The sequence below is a fragment of the Ambystoma mexicanum genome, chromosome 4q (assembly GCF_040938575.1).
Source record: "Ambystoma mexicanum isolate Mex_15411 chromosome 4q, UKY_AmexF1_1, whole genome shotgun sequence".
Taxonomy (NCBI): Eukaryota; Metazoa; Chordata; class Amphibia; order Caudata; family Ambystomatidae; genus Ambystoma; species Ambystoma mexicanum.
In genome coordinates this window covers 223842661-223855541 of record NC_090928.1, presented here as the reverse complement: position 1 = coordinate 223855541, position 12881 = coordinate 223842661, and the positions used below count along the sequence as shown (strand labels likewise).

General features: G+C 47.2%; 1 protein-coding gene across 1 annotated transcript in view; it reads right to left on the bottom strand.

The window, feature by feature from the left end:
* Positions 1–7975: 7975 nt before the first annotated feature.
* Positions 7976–12881, bottom strand: part of CDC40 (cell division cycle 40) — a 1027131-nt gene continuing 1022225 nt past the window's right edge. Inside the window, exon 15 of the mRNA XM_069607756.1 lies at positions 7976–9353. Coding sequence (XP_069463857.1) covers positions 9176–9353 — 178 coding nt within the window. The 3' untranslated portion in view covers positions 7976–9175. The remainder of the gene's footprint in view (positions 9354–12881) is intronic.

Below are 12881 nucleotides of genomic sequence, written 5' to 3'. Positions count from 1 at the left end.
GACGCATTTCCCGCGCGCTATGAGCGTGATATAGAGGTAGCGCACGGTGCGCCTGATTTAAAGGTTCGCGCTATTCGCGATAACGCCATGGACCGGGGCGCGTGCATGATAACTCGTGATCTGGCGGATTATCCGCCGGGAGCCTTGGCATTAACGCCATTTACGTCCGGCGGATAATCCGCCGCATTACCGCCGAAGTCGTGATGAGGCCCATAGTCTCTGAGCCAAACTGGCAACCTGTTGGCGCTTCTCAAGCCATATCCCCCCACCCCTGGAACTGGGACCCACAGTCTCATTGGGCGTCTCACCTTCCGTGTCCGGCTCACCCATCTCTGGTTCATTCCACAGCTCCCACGTTCGGTCATCTGCTTCTTCTCCGCCTTGCGGGTGCTCCGGTTCTTCAATATTCGACAGATGGCCAGCGTCTTCTTGGGGGCATTCCCCATCAGTCCATAAGTTTCTTGGCACGGCCTTAAACCATGACGCATTTCGTGTCACTGGTCAGTGTCCTCTTTGTACGGTTATCATGGTTCCTTGTCTCTTGCTGACGGTCCATGGGACAGCCTCATAGCGAGAGTCCAATTTGGATTTCGTCAGGTTCCGTAGCATGACCACTTGGTCCCCCACCCGGTGGTTGGATTGTTTCGCCCTTCTCTTGGCACTCATGTGCACATTGGCTCCCTTCCTCTTCTCTTCTGTTTGTTCGTCGTCTATCGTGTCCGGGCTTCTGCTGGGCTGGTGCGATATTGATGACTTTATGACTGTACCAAACATCAGGTCTGCCGGGGGTACGCCGGTCGTGCTGTGAGGGGTGACCCTATAGTTAAGCAAAAATCGATACAGGTCGACTTGCCAGGGGCTGGCATTTGCCCTCGATAGCCTCAGGACCTTGTGGAGTGTCCTCATGAAACGTTCGACGTCCCCATTTGCCTGCAGCCACCTTGGCATGATGTGGTGGTAACGTATGTTCAGTTCTTGCAGGTATGGTTGAACTCCCCCCCCCCGGAAAGGTGAGCCATTGTCACTCTTGATTCTTGTGGGTAGTCCATGTGTCGCAAACATCTTCTCCATTGCAGGGATGACCACCTCCGCTGCCGTGGAGCTTACCACCTCAACTTCGGGATATAGTGAGTGGTCGTGAATGGCCACTAGGAAGTAGAGGCCTTCTCGCAGTTTGCAGAAATCAATGCTTATTGCATCCCACCTGCCGAGTCCTCGCTCCGCTGACTGAATTGGCTCTGGGTCCGGGGGAGCCCTGGTGATCTGGCATGGTAGACCGGTGTTTGTCAGCTCCTCGACTTTCTCGTCTATCTGTGGGAACTCCACTCGATGCCGGATGCAAGCTTTTGTCGTGAGCCAGTGTCACTATTCTGTCCTGGAGGCTTGGTGGGATGATGATTCGATTTCCCCTCAGTAGCAGTCCCTGTTCCGTGATCGACAGGTCCTGTCGTATGGTGAACATCCCTGTGAGGAACGCTTTGCTTCCGTTGTTCTGTTGTGGGTGTTCTTCATGAAGGATCTCCATTCCCCTGATAGTGTCCTTGATCAGGTCGCAGCACGGGTCCTTGTGTGTTTCTTCTGCGATGTCGTCGATACGGACAGCCTTCGGTCTCATGGTGTGCACCACCTGACAGATATGTTCCTCGGTCTCCTCTGCTACCTGTACTTCCTGCGGAGTCGCCGCCCGAGAGGAAGTCTGCCGGATTCCCACTTCCCGGCTGATAGGCCAGTTCAAAGTTGTATTGCTGGAGGTGCAGTAGACATTTTGCAATTCAGGCCGGTGGGTGGGAGGATGTGCCCATGAAGATGGGGAGTAGAGGTTTGTGGTCTGCATATGTTGTGAACCTTCTGCCATAAAGGTAGAGATGGAAATGGCGACACCCCCACTATACGGCTATCGCCTCCTTCTCAATGTGGGAATACCGTTCTGTAATCGTGAGAACTCTGGACGCGTATGCAATAGGTCTTTGCTCACCCTCCGTCGTCACCTGTGTAGGATGGCTCCCAAACCTACCGGGCTGGCGTCCACATACAGCTCCGTTGGGAGCGTGGTGTCATAGTACGCCATTTTGCTGTCTGTTGATAGTGACTCTTTGATGTTCTCAAAAGCTTCCTGGCACACTTGCCCCCATTCCCACTTTGCGCTGACCTTGGTAAGTTTACAAAGAGGTTCAGACAGTGTGGCCAAGTTCCGAATGAACCTCCCACAGTACGTGGCCATCCACAGAAAACTGCGCATCTCAGTCGGCGTGGTGGGTGGGCTTGCAGCCTGAATATCTGCGATCTTCTGGGGGTCTGGTGAGATGCCGGTACTGCTGAACGTGTAGCCAAAAAAGGATATTTCGGTCTTGAGGAATTCACATTTCTCCTTGTGAATGGTTAGGCCCGCTCCGTCCTGTCTGCCAAGGAGCATGTGCAGCCTCTTCAGCTGCTCTTCTCTGTCGTTTGCGTGGATCAGAATGTCGTCACTCACATTTAGGACACCTGGTATGCCCCTGATGACCTCTTGAATCGTCTGTTGAAAAACCTCGGCAGCTGAAGAGATCCCAAAACTTAGGCGATTGTACCTTCGCAAGACAATGTGGGTTGAAAAAGTGGTTATGTATCGGGATTCCCTGTGCAATTTCAGCTGATGGTATCCTGCTTTTAGATAGACCTTAGAGAAGATCTTTGACCCCCATTAGGTCGGCCACAAATTCGTCAAGTGTCGGTGTAATGTGGCGCTCCCGCTTGATGGCGGCATTTGGTAGACGCATATCTATACAGATTCGGACTTTGCCAGGCTGTTTTGGTTTTTTTGTAACAACCATCGGGGAAACCCGTGGTGTGGGTCACGTTACTTCTTCCATTACTCCTGCTTTCTCCAGCGCTCTGAGTTCTTGTTCCACTTGTTCCCTCATGTGGAATGGTGTCCTCCTGTGTCTTACGGCTTTTGGCTGGACCGACTCGTCAATGTGGAGTCTGATCGACTTTCCTTTCAAGCATCCTATGCCTCTCTGCAGGTTGAGATATTTTGCTAGGAGCCCCTCAACTTCTTGTGAATCCTTTATTTCGCAGATGAAGGTTACTAGGCCCAGGTCTTCCGCCGCGTCGCCACTCAGGAGACATTCAATTCCCTCGTCTACCACATAGATCTTGGATGGTAGCACGGTCTCGCCATGGCTGAGGGTCGTGCGGAATCTGCCAACCACGGGTAATGGATTCTTGCACCCGTTTGCGAACAGCAGAGTGTCGGTGTCCTTCAGGTCCGGTTTTGGCTGTAGCTCATTGGCATGACATTCACGGATGCCCCCGTGTCTATGGTCATCCAAATTTGCTGGTTTTGGATCGTGACCTGCCACTTGCGCCTCCTCAGTCCTTTCCTGGACGTTGCATGTCTATGATTAAGGGCTGACACCAGATATACTTTTCTCCCTTTTCTCCACTGTTCCTCGACAGGCTCCTGGTGGGCTGCGGTCGTGTCATCCCCTTCTTCCTCAGTTGAGGAGTTTGCTGTCTCCACTCGTCGTGCACTAACCTGCTTCTTCTTGCCCCCACTCTTCCCTTGGGCATTCTGTGGTGTGGGTTGTTGGGCGGTTGACGACCGGCACACTTTGGCATAGTGGTCTTTCCTGCCACATGCGCCTCAAGTTGTCCCTTGTGCCAGGCAGTTCCTTCGTCCATGTCGCGGTCCACCACACCATCCGCACTTCATGGGCCCCGGGATTCGTGGCTGCCATCTGGCATTCGTGTAATTTGCACCAGACTCATCCCTCGGTGATTGTCGATTGTTGACTTGGGCTACCATGGCCGTCGTGAGGGCGGGCTGTAATTTTTGAAGCGTAGTGCCCATGTGGGCTGCTCTGGAGTGTGCCAGCTCTCTCTGGTGACCCAATTCAAGAATGCGTGTTAGCGAGATTCCTCTTTCACTCAGTACCATCCTCCTCAGTTTCTCTGATTGGATGCCATTGATGAGCTGTCTTCGAATTTCTCTCTCGACGTCTGTAAACTCGCAGGAAATCGCCAGTTTTCTGAGTCGGCTGTGGTAGGCATCTTAAGTCTCCTCCTTTGCTTGAATAGTAGTACAAAATATAAAAGTTTCGGAATCAGGATTGAGTTGTGGGAGGAAGTGGGCCGTCAAGGCGTCCTTCGCTTGCTGGTAAATGTCCTGGCCATCATCGATAGTGAGTTGAAAATACGAAGCACTTTATCCCCCACATTTAACAATAGGTGCGATCTCATTTTCCTGGCGGTAGTGATGTCCTTACATTCCATCGCCATTTCAAACTTTTGGATCCATAATTGCCACCGGGGGGCAACTGATGACGGATCAGTAAATGGGTCAAATGGCTGTATCATGACAGAGGAGCCACCTTGTGGACGGGCTTGTGGCGTGGATGTCGATAAATTTGCAGCAAGTCTAGGCGGCGTGCCGGGCCTGGGGGTGAATGTGCCAGTCGCCATGGCAGGAGTGCACTTTCCCCTGACAGGGTCCTCTGCCTCACCTTAGTGCGTGGCTGTAGGTGTCTGTAGTCTTCTTTTGTTAGAATTCAACAGCATCGTGGTGTGTGTGCTTTCTGACTCCCAGGTGTCAGGTGTCCCTGGTGGCAGTTCCTTCTGGTCAAGAAGAATTAGAGGTGGTACCTCCGTTGTGCGAAGCGAGCGTGTGATGACAGAAAAAAAAATGTTTTTTGTGGGCGGGGGAGAGGGAGGGGGGTTTGTGCCCCCCCCCCACCGGGTGTCCAAAAATTGTCGAATCGCTGCTGCGGCGATCAGCTGATTGTGCATTATGCCCATGTCTCGGGTTTCTCGTCCCTCGTCGCCAGTGTTATGTTCTGTCCGCGGCACCAAGGGGACCGGGGACAGGACGTTCGAGGCCGCGGAGGTAGGCCTCAGCTGCGCAGCTCCAGCGGGAGCTAATCAGATACACACGCACGTATCAGGTTGCGATGCCCCGGAACTGCCTCCTCCTCGCGGGGCGGGGCTTTTATTCAAGACGCCCTGCGTCAACACGTTGCGGGACGCAGGGAGGATACAAAACAGTGCTCATCACTCTCCAGATAATTTACCTATGATAGCTGCTTCCTCCTTATGGCTTTCTTTTTTCAGCTGTTCCAAATCCCAGTTGCAATGTTTGCTTTCCTTCATCTCTGCATGTGGGATTGCAAGCGGAGATGCTTTTTGCTCCCCACTTTGGAGCTCTGCCCTCATTAAAACTGCACTTGCCGTGTCTGCGAGCCTACTTTGTGGAGCGCAGCCTTTTTGCTCCCAGTGACTCCCGCTCCCTGACACAATCTGCTTTGTTTTCTCAAATGCCGCTTCTTGCTGTGTCACATCCAGTGACCTTGTCTCTACGCAGGTCGGTTTGCGGGCAAAGCGCAATGCTCCTCTTGGTTGCTCTTATATTCCACTGGCCCCTTTTGTTGGTCACAGCTGGCTGCCAATGAAACCGAGCTGCCTGCACTGTGCAAATTAAATCTTGCCGTCAGCCTGCCTTCTCTTGCAACGTTCCCGCAGGCTGCTGCTGAGTCTGTACAAAGTACACAATGTAGCGATCTGCCTTTCCAATAGTAAATTGACAACGTCGGCATCAACCTTGTTGCCACACCATGCCACGGTCGCCCTGCTCGTGGAAAAGTTGTGGAAAAGGCCACTTTTGCCTTCTGTCAGGAGCCCGTTCCACTCAGCGAACTGAAATTGACCTGTATCTCTTTTTCCCCAGGCGCGGAGCAACATGCTCCTAACTTGAGCGCAACGGACAACACTGTGAAAGCAGGTGGGGGCGAGCACTCCCTTGCCCCTCCTGGCTCTGCCACTGCCTCAAATCAAAGCAAATGCAAATATTGTTCATTTCCTGACTCCCCTATCTATTTTCCTCTGCTGCACCCCCCCCCCCGGTTTGTCCACCCCAGCACGGAACTTGGGCGTCATCATTTAATGCCACCTTTTCCTTTAAAACTCCTATATCATTTGTCGCATTCTTGCCGCTTTCATCGGATTAAAATTAGGAAAATCCACCACTACTTCTTCCACTAAAACTCTGCTCCAGTCCCTGGCCCTTTCTAGCCTGGATTACTGCGCCCCACTTTGTCGATTTACCTAGGTCTTCCCCCTCCTTCCTCTTCGTTCTCGGTTCACTCTACCGCGCTCTGTTCACATTGCACCTTATCTTGCCCATGTCAAATGGCTCCCAGTCCAACGTCTCTGTGTATTTAATTTCCTTTGTCTAATCTTTGAATGTACCCATGGCACTTGCCCCCACCTACCTCTGTTCCTCGATTTCTCTGTACCAACCCACTCGGATTCCCCGATCCTCTTCTCAATTTCTTCTTTCTGTCGCCCACACCCGCCCTGCACAGCTTCTTGCTTTCGCTCGTTTAAGCTCCTTACCCCAAAAACGTTTGTCTCCCCTTTGAAGTTTGCTCTGGACACTCCCAGTAAGTGTCACCTACTTCTTCTTTCCTTTTCTTTAACGCTGCCTACTTTCTTGGTCTTTGATCCTTACTCCTCAATTTGATGGATTGTTCATGTTTATTGTACCACACTCAATTGTCAAAGCGCTTTGGATAAAAAGGACTATATAAACCCTTCAAATAAATAAATCAAATATGTATTCATAAAACTTATTCTATTGTCACAGTAAATCATAAAAACATGCGGAAAGTGTAAAATCAAAAGTCTCCCTCGTGGAATACCTTTATGCAGGCATTGTACAACTCGTGAAGTTAACACCCCCCTCCGCCCTTAAGATTCATTGGCAAATCCATAATGTGAAATTGTGCATGCATAAATGTCTGCCATGTTTGAGAGGACTCAGATTGTCCTGGATTAAGTGTACAGTTGCCAGAACCAAAAACATAAACCAAAAAGGAGTTCAGCTCGCTCACCCAACAAATACATGCATTTCTTTCTTGCGCATAAAACTCGAGCTGTGTGAGAAAGCCAAGGACACCGGCCCTGTAACTCCATGAAGGATGGTAGCAACATCATCATGAGGGAAAAGAAAACCAAAAAGGTGTATGACCTGCAGCAAACCGAGCATTATCACCACACCTTTCCTTTAAGCTTAAAAACGTAGAAATGCGATGTAGTAACAATGAACGGAAGTTTGGCGAGCTCGCATCCAACCGCCGATGCAGGCTAGAAATTAACGCGCACGGAATAGAGCAGATCGAGGTTTTGGGGATACGTGACTTTCACCCAGGGCAGCTTGGTCCACAAAGACATGTAAATAGTGAGAACGCTCCGGCCAAGTGCGTGTAACCAGAAATCACGCACCACGACCACTTTTGTGGAGATTGATGACACACGGCACCAGGACCGCTGTGACCCACGTAAACATTTTTTGACCACAGAGTCTAAGAATTTGCAGATTTCAAGTCTCCGCCACACAGGCCTTTACTAGATTAAGTAGAATACAATATGCTCGTATTATGCAACACGTTGAACATCATCACGTGACGAAAACAAAAAGAGTGCCCTGAGGACAGCACCAATGGGAGATGTTTATTGCATTAATTTGATGGCATTTTAACAACTGAACATTGGTTCTAGAAACACACACAGAGTGTTGGCACATTGTTTCTCCTTAGAAAGAGATAGCTATAATGGCACATGATTGAATAATTGTTTTCTAATCTTGAAAAATAATGAATTTGGTTGTTATCATGCATGTATACCAGAATCAGACTAATGAATCACACTTAATTTTTAAGAAGTTGTTATATGTTGGTGGTTTATGAATATTAATATAAAAATATTAGAATATTTTTTCATAAACCATGCATCCGCACCTATATCCATGTTGAATAAGTGTGTGTAAAAGTGTCAGGGGGAGACTTGAAACTACCTTCTAGCTGGAAGGGAGTAAGCTGTTTTGTGGAATATTGTATACATTATATTTTCCAGTCCTCACCCACACAGCCCCTAAAAAGAGGACTTAACAGCTCTTTATAGCTGATGTAACAATGAACAGCAAAGAAATCAGTCGTCACAGTTAAAGGTACTTTGTTTTACTTTAATAAATACATTTAGATCATATGAATGCATAATTACAAAAACACCTGCATGGTAATTGAAATAATGCAATACTTGAGTCACCTTTCCCCTTCTACTGACGGAATATAAAATCTATTTGAAAAATAAAAAGAAGTCTTCACTTTTACACTGTGTTTGGTTGTAAAACATTTGTATCATGGTTTGCTATAAAGATGAAAATGTTTCTGCAGGAAGGCTAACAGAAAGTGGACAGTGATTCATGAGGTGCAGGTGGTTCGTTGCTCTTCAGGTGCAGCTAATCTATCGGTCCTGGCAAGGGTGGGTCATTCTATTATACATTATTTTAGAAATCGGTGGTAACCGACCAGGAATACTGCAAAGCAAACAACCAGAATAACGATTTTCAAATGTTCCTTAGCATCCAGGTTATTTAAAGTGTCCATGGGCATATCGGCCACGCTGCCCGAATATCACAACTGTAACGAAAATGTTCTGTAAAAAAAATATGTTAAAAAAGGAATTTGGGGTCTATGTACACGCGCACACACACAGTAGACTGTCCTGGGCACGGGTGGCACATAGTTCCGTGACTAGAATGCCAGGACGCAGACAAAACATTTTTCAGTCAGAATTTAAAATGAAAGCCATACCTCGCCCTTGTGTTCTTTCACATTGGAATACATGTGCACCATGGCGTCGCGGGCCTGTTGTAAATAAACAATTGCAATACCGCCGAATGGTAAAAATGCAAAAGAATACATTTATTTAATACACAGGAGATGTCTGCGCAGTGGGGCCGTCGCCCAGTGGAGCTCAGGTAATTAGCAGACGGTATCACAGCAAGAAGTGGCAACCTGTCTACGAAGGCCGCACGGATCATCACTGCACGACCAATGCAATGGCAGGGCGGAAACCCCACTGCTGAAAACCCAGAGCACACCTCGCATGACAAGTAACTAATCAAACTATTGTTAAAAAATGAAGGCTTTTATAATGATACAATTGTGTTCCTCGGAAGCAGCATTAGCTGGGTCTTGTTTTAGTTTCCCTGTCATTGTCCTGCGTCAACATGAAAGTAAAGCTGCATTCTCCAGTAAGCTCGCAGTGGCCCGAAGGTCTACCGTACAGCACTCAATACGTTTGCCCCAATTGCGCCACATTCTCTACTCAAGGCAGTATTTGAAAGCTCCTCGACATGTTAGTCCCAGAGTTTAATGAGACCATCCCAGCCACACGTGATGACCTTGGACGTTTCATGAGGGTGCCACAAAGCTCCGATGCACACTTTATCATGGGCTTTTATTCTACTGTAGAGTTTTGTCGTCTTCCAGTCCCAAATATTTAGCTTTCCATCAGCATCGCCCGATACCACGTAGCTGTATTTAAAAATAAAAAAAACAGCACATTTTATTTTTGTGTTTATTAAAAAACATTTTTAAAGAGCTTATGTCCAATGAAAACAATTACATCAACAAAGGAGCATGCTATAGCATTTTTCAACAGGAACTATGCATAACTCGATGCATTTTGCATACCTTAGATGCACCTTGAATACCTACCTTCCTACAAAACCGTTGTTGTTGTGTTACCATACGTTACCTTGTTAACGGTTAAAAGGATGAACACGGTGTACCGTGCACCTTAGCTTTATAAGCTTTCCCTTTTTTCTAGACTAACGCGATGGGCAGCCAAAGGAATGGATGAGTCAGGTTAAGCTGTAATGGATGCTGTTTTTCCACCTCAGATTACAATTGGTCGGATCGTGCGTCCCCAATCAGTGATATTTTGAGCGTTAGAAACACTGTATGCAGTGTGTATCTTCAACAAATACTACACACATCTAAGCTAGGCAACCTCAAACTCTGGCCGGACAAACTGCCACAAATCACGTTCCTTCTTTGAGTGGATACTTACATTCTACTACCACACTCTGGAAAAAACAACCTTTAAAAATATCTCTTCCCTGGCCTTGTATGTGGATCCCAGAAACGGAACACCTTTTCTACGTCAATGGATACTGAATTTCCAACTGTTTAAAATTGCATCACTAAAGTCGTATACAAAAAACTTTGGCAAGCACCGCCCCACCCCCCTGCCTATATTGTAGATCCTTTTTGGCAGCAGGAAAGAGGTCAGTGGCAGCCATAGTTGCCTTGGCATCTATAGCAGTAGTTTGATGTTGAGCCAGTGTTACACAATATATATGTTGTTATCGTGTACTGGACTTTGCATACAGTTGCAACCCAGAGCTGACGTGCATTCTGAGGTCCTCTTGCACATCTACTGGTCTTTTGCTTATTCTCTTCCTGCCAGCTGTTTCGCAATGTACATTGACTTGTAAATCTCTGGTGCCATCTGTCTCTGGGAGGTGCCCTTGTGCAAAATGAGTCATTAGACGAGATACAGCAATGGCATTTATTTTATTTTTATTTTATTACATTTGTTATACGCCCAGACGCTGAGGTATAACGTCATACAGTTACAGACAACTTGGAAAATACAATCTTACAGTTAGAAGCAGGTTACACATTGGTTACACACTGTTGTAGTACATAGCCATGTCATGGTCCCTGAGGTAACTAAGCTGGCAAGGTTGGGATGGAGGATCAGTATATGATTAGTATTGGTCGAATAGCCAGGTTTTCAGTGATTTTTTTGAATGGTGTGAGTCTTCGTTCTTGATGTTAGTAGGGAGGGAATTCCAGTGTTCTGGTGCTAGGACTTTAAAACTGCTGCCCCCACTCTTATTCTTTTGCATCAGGCAATTTTGAGGAGAGGGTTGTTGTTAAACCTGAGGGGTCTGGCGTCAGATTGTGTTATTGAGGTATTTAGGGGGCTTTGTTAGCTATGCATGTGTGTGTAATGCATAGGGTTTTGAATATAATCCTAGCCTTTATGGGTAGCCAATGATTGTCTCTTCTGATGCTGGAGAGGTGTTCACTCTTTTTTATGCCCGGTGCTGCTCGGAGGGCTTTGTTCTACATGAGCTGGTGCTTGGTCAGATTGTTGTTGGAGGTGGCTAAAAGGAGTACATTACAGTAGTGAGTTTTGAGAGTATAAGGGCTCTTGCTAGTGTGACAATTGTCAGGCGTGAGGAATTTACGGCTTGTATGAGCTTGGAGGTTTAAGAGGTGGCAGAGGAGAATTTGTTTGTTTTATTATTTATAATGCGCGATCATACCCTCGGGTAACAGGGCGCAGCGGTTACATGTATATGCGAAGCTTAGTTACAACAGCGAAGTTATTTACATACAGGTATTAAATACAAAAAAAAGATATATACAGGTAATTCCTATTAAAGGAGAATGCAAGAAATATATACAGGAAATTCATATTACAGGAGATTACAAAACATATATACAGTAATTCCTATTACAGACAGATAGAACAATGGTGATAATATAAATGATGCATACAACTAGCTGATATCAGCGGTATAAGCATGTGTGGGTGATAGTGGGTGAATGTGTAAGGAGTGCAATAGGGTGGAGGGGTGGTAGTCCTCACAGTAGGAGCTAGCTACTTGTTGCATTGGTTTTCAGCCACATGATGCTGTTAGTCGTAAAGTTTTGCTAGGGGAGGTCAGTTCTCAAAGTAGGAGGTAGGGAGTTCCATAATTTGGCTGCTTTCACTGGGAAGCTGTTGCCATCTATTGTGGAGCGATTGAAATTGGGAATAGAGAGGCAATCTTTGTAGGCTGTTCTGGAGGGTCTCAAGGAAGTCTGTCTGTGGAATCTGTCCGCCAGGTAGATAGGTGCAGCATTGTTAAGAGATTTGTGTGAGAGTGACAGTTTTTAAGAGAATTTTGTCGTAAGTTGGGAGCCAGTTGTTCTGTCTGCTACTCTCAGAGATGTGATCTCTTCTAGGGATACCTAATGCCGCTCCAAGGGCGTTATTTTGTAAGGTTTGGATTTTTCTGGTGATGGCTTTGGTGGACCCTAAATAGAGGGCATTACAGTAGTCCAGGCGAGACAAGGTGAGGGCTCTAGCCAAGATCGTGCAGCTGTTGTCAGATAGAAATGGTTTAGCTGTGCGGATCAATTTGCAGGTATAGGCAGTGGAGGATGCTAAGGAATTAACCTGTTTGGTAAATTAGTGCTTTGAGTCTAGGTAAAAGCCAAGCGTTTTTACCTCATGTCCTACATTGATGCTGTTACCATCAATTATAAATGAAGAGTAATTGGGACCTAGTTTTTTTAGGCTAGTGGTGGTGCCCAGGATGACGAGTTCAGTTTTGTCATCATTCAGGCATAGTCCATGTGTGGCCATCCATGCCTGGATGATGATATACACTCTGTTCACCAAGGCCAAATCCATTTCATAATCCCCAAAAGCGGGAAGAGGATCTGGGTGTCATCTGCATAGTTAGTGTAGGTGACACCGAGATGATCCAGATCATCGAAAAGGGGCTTGGTAAAAATGTTGTATATTGTGGGCGAGACACAGGAACCCTGTGGCATGCCACAAGTGATTGGTATGGGGTCTGCAGCAGCTGTGGGAGAGAAGACCCTCATGGTTCTGCCATTTAGGAAGGATATGATCCAGGTAATTGCTTCTTCAGAGAAGTGAGCGGCTGTGTTAAGGTGGTTACAGAGAATATTGTGGTCGACCAGGTCGAATGCGGCCGAGAGGTCTAGGAGGAGGAGTAGGGCGGCTTTGCCATTGTCTCTAATCTCATCGATTTGGGACTTGAGGTCGATGAGTGTTGTCTCGGTTCCATGTTGTGGACGGAAGCCTGATTGTCCAGCTCCTAATAGATGGTGTTCTTCCAAGTATTTCTGGATTTGTACATAGGCAACCTTATCCAGGATTTTTAGGAGAAAAGGTACAGTCGTGATAGGCCTGTAATTAGTCGGTGTGGTAGGGTCAAGAGCGGGTTTTTTTAAGAGTGGAAGTACCCAAGA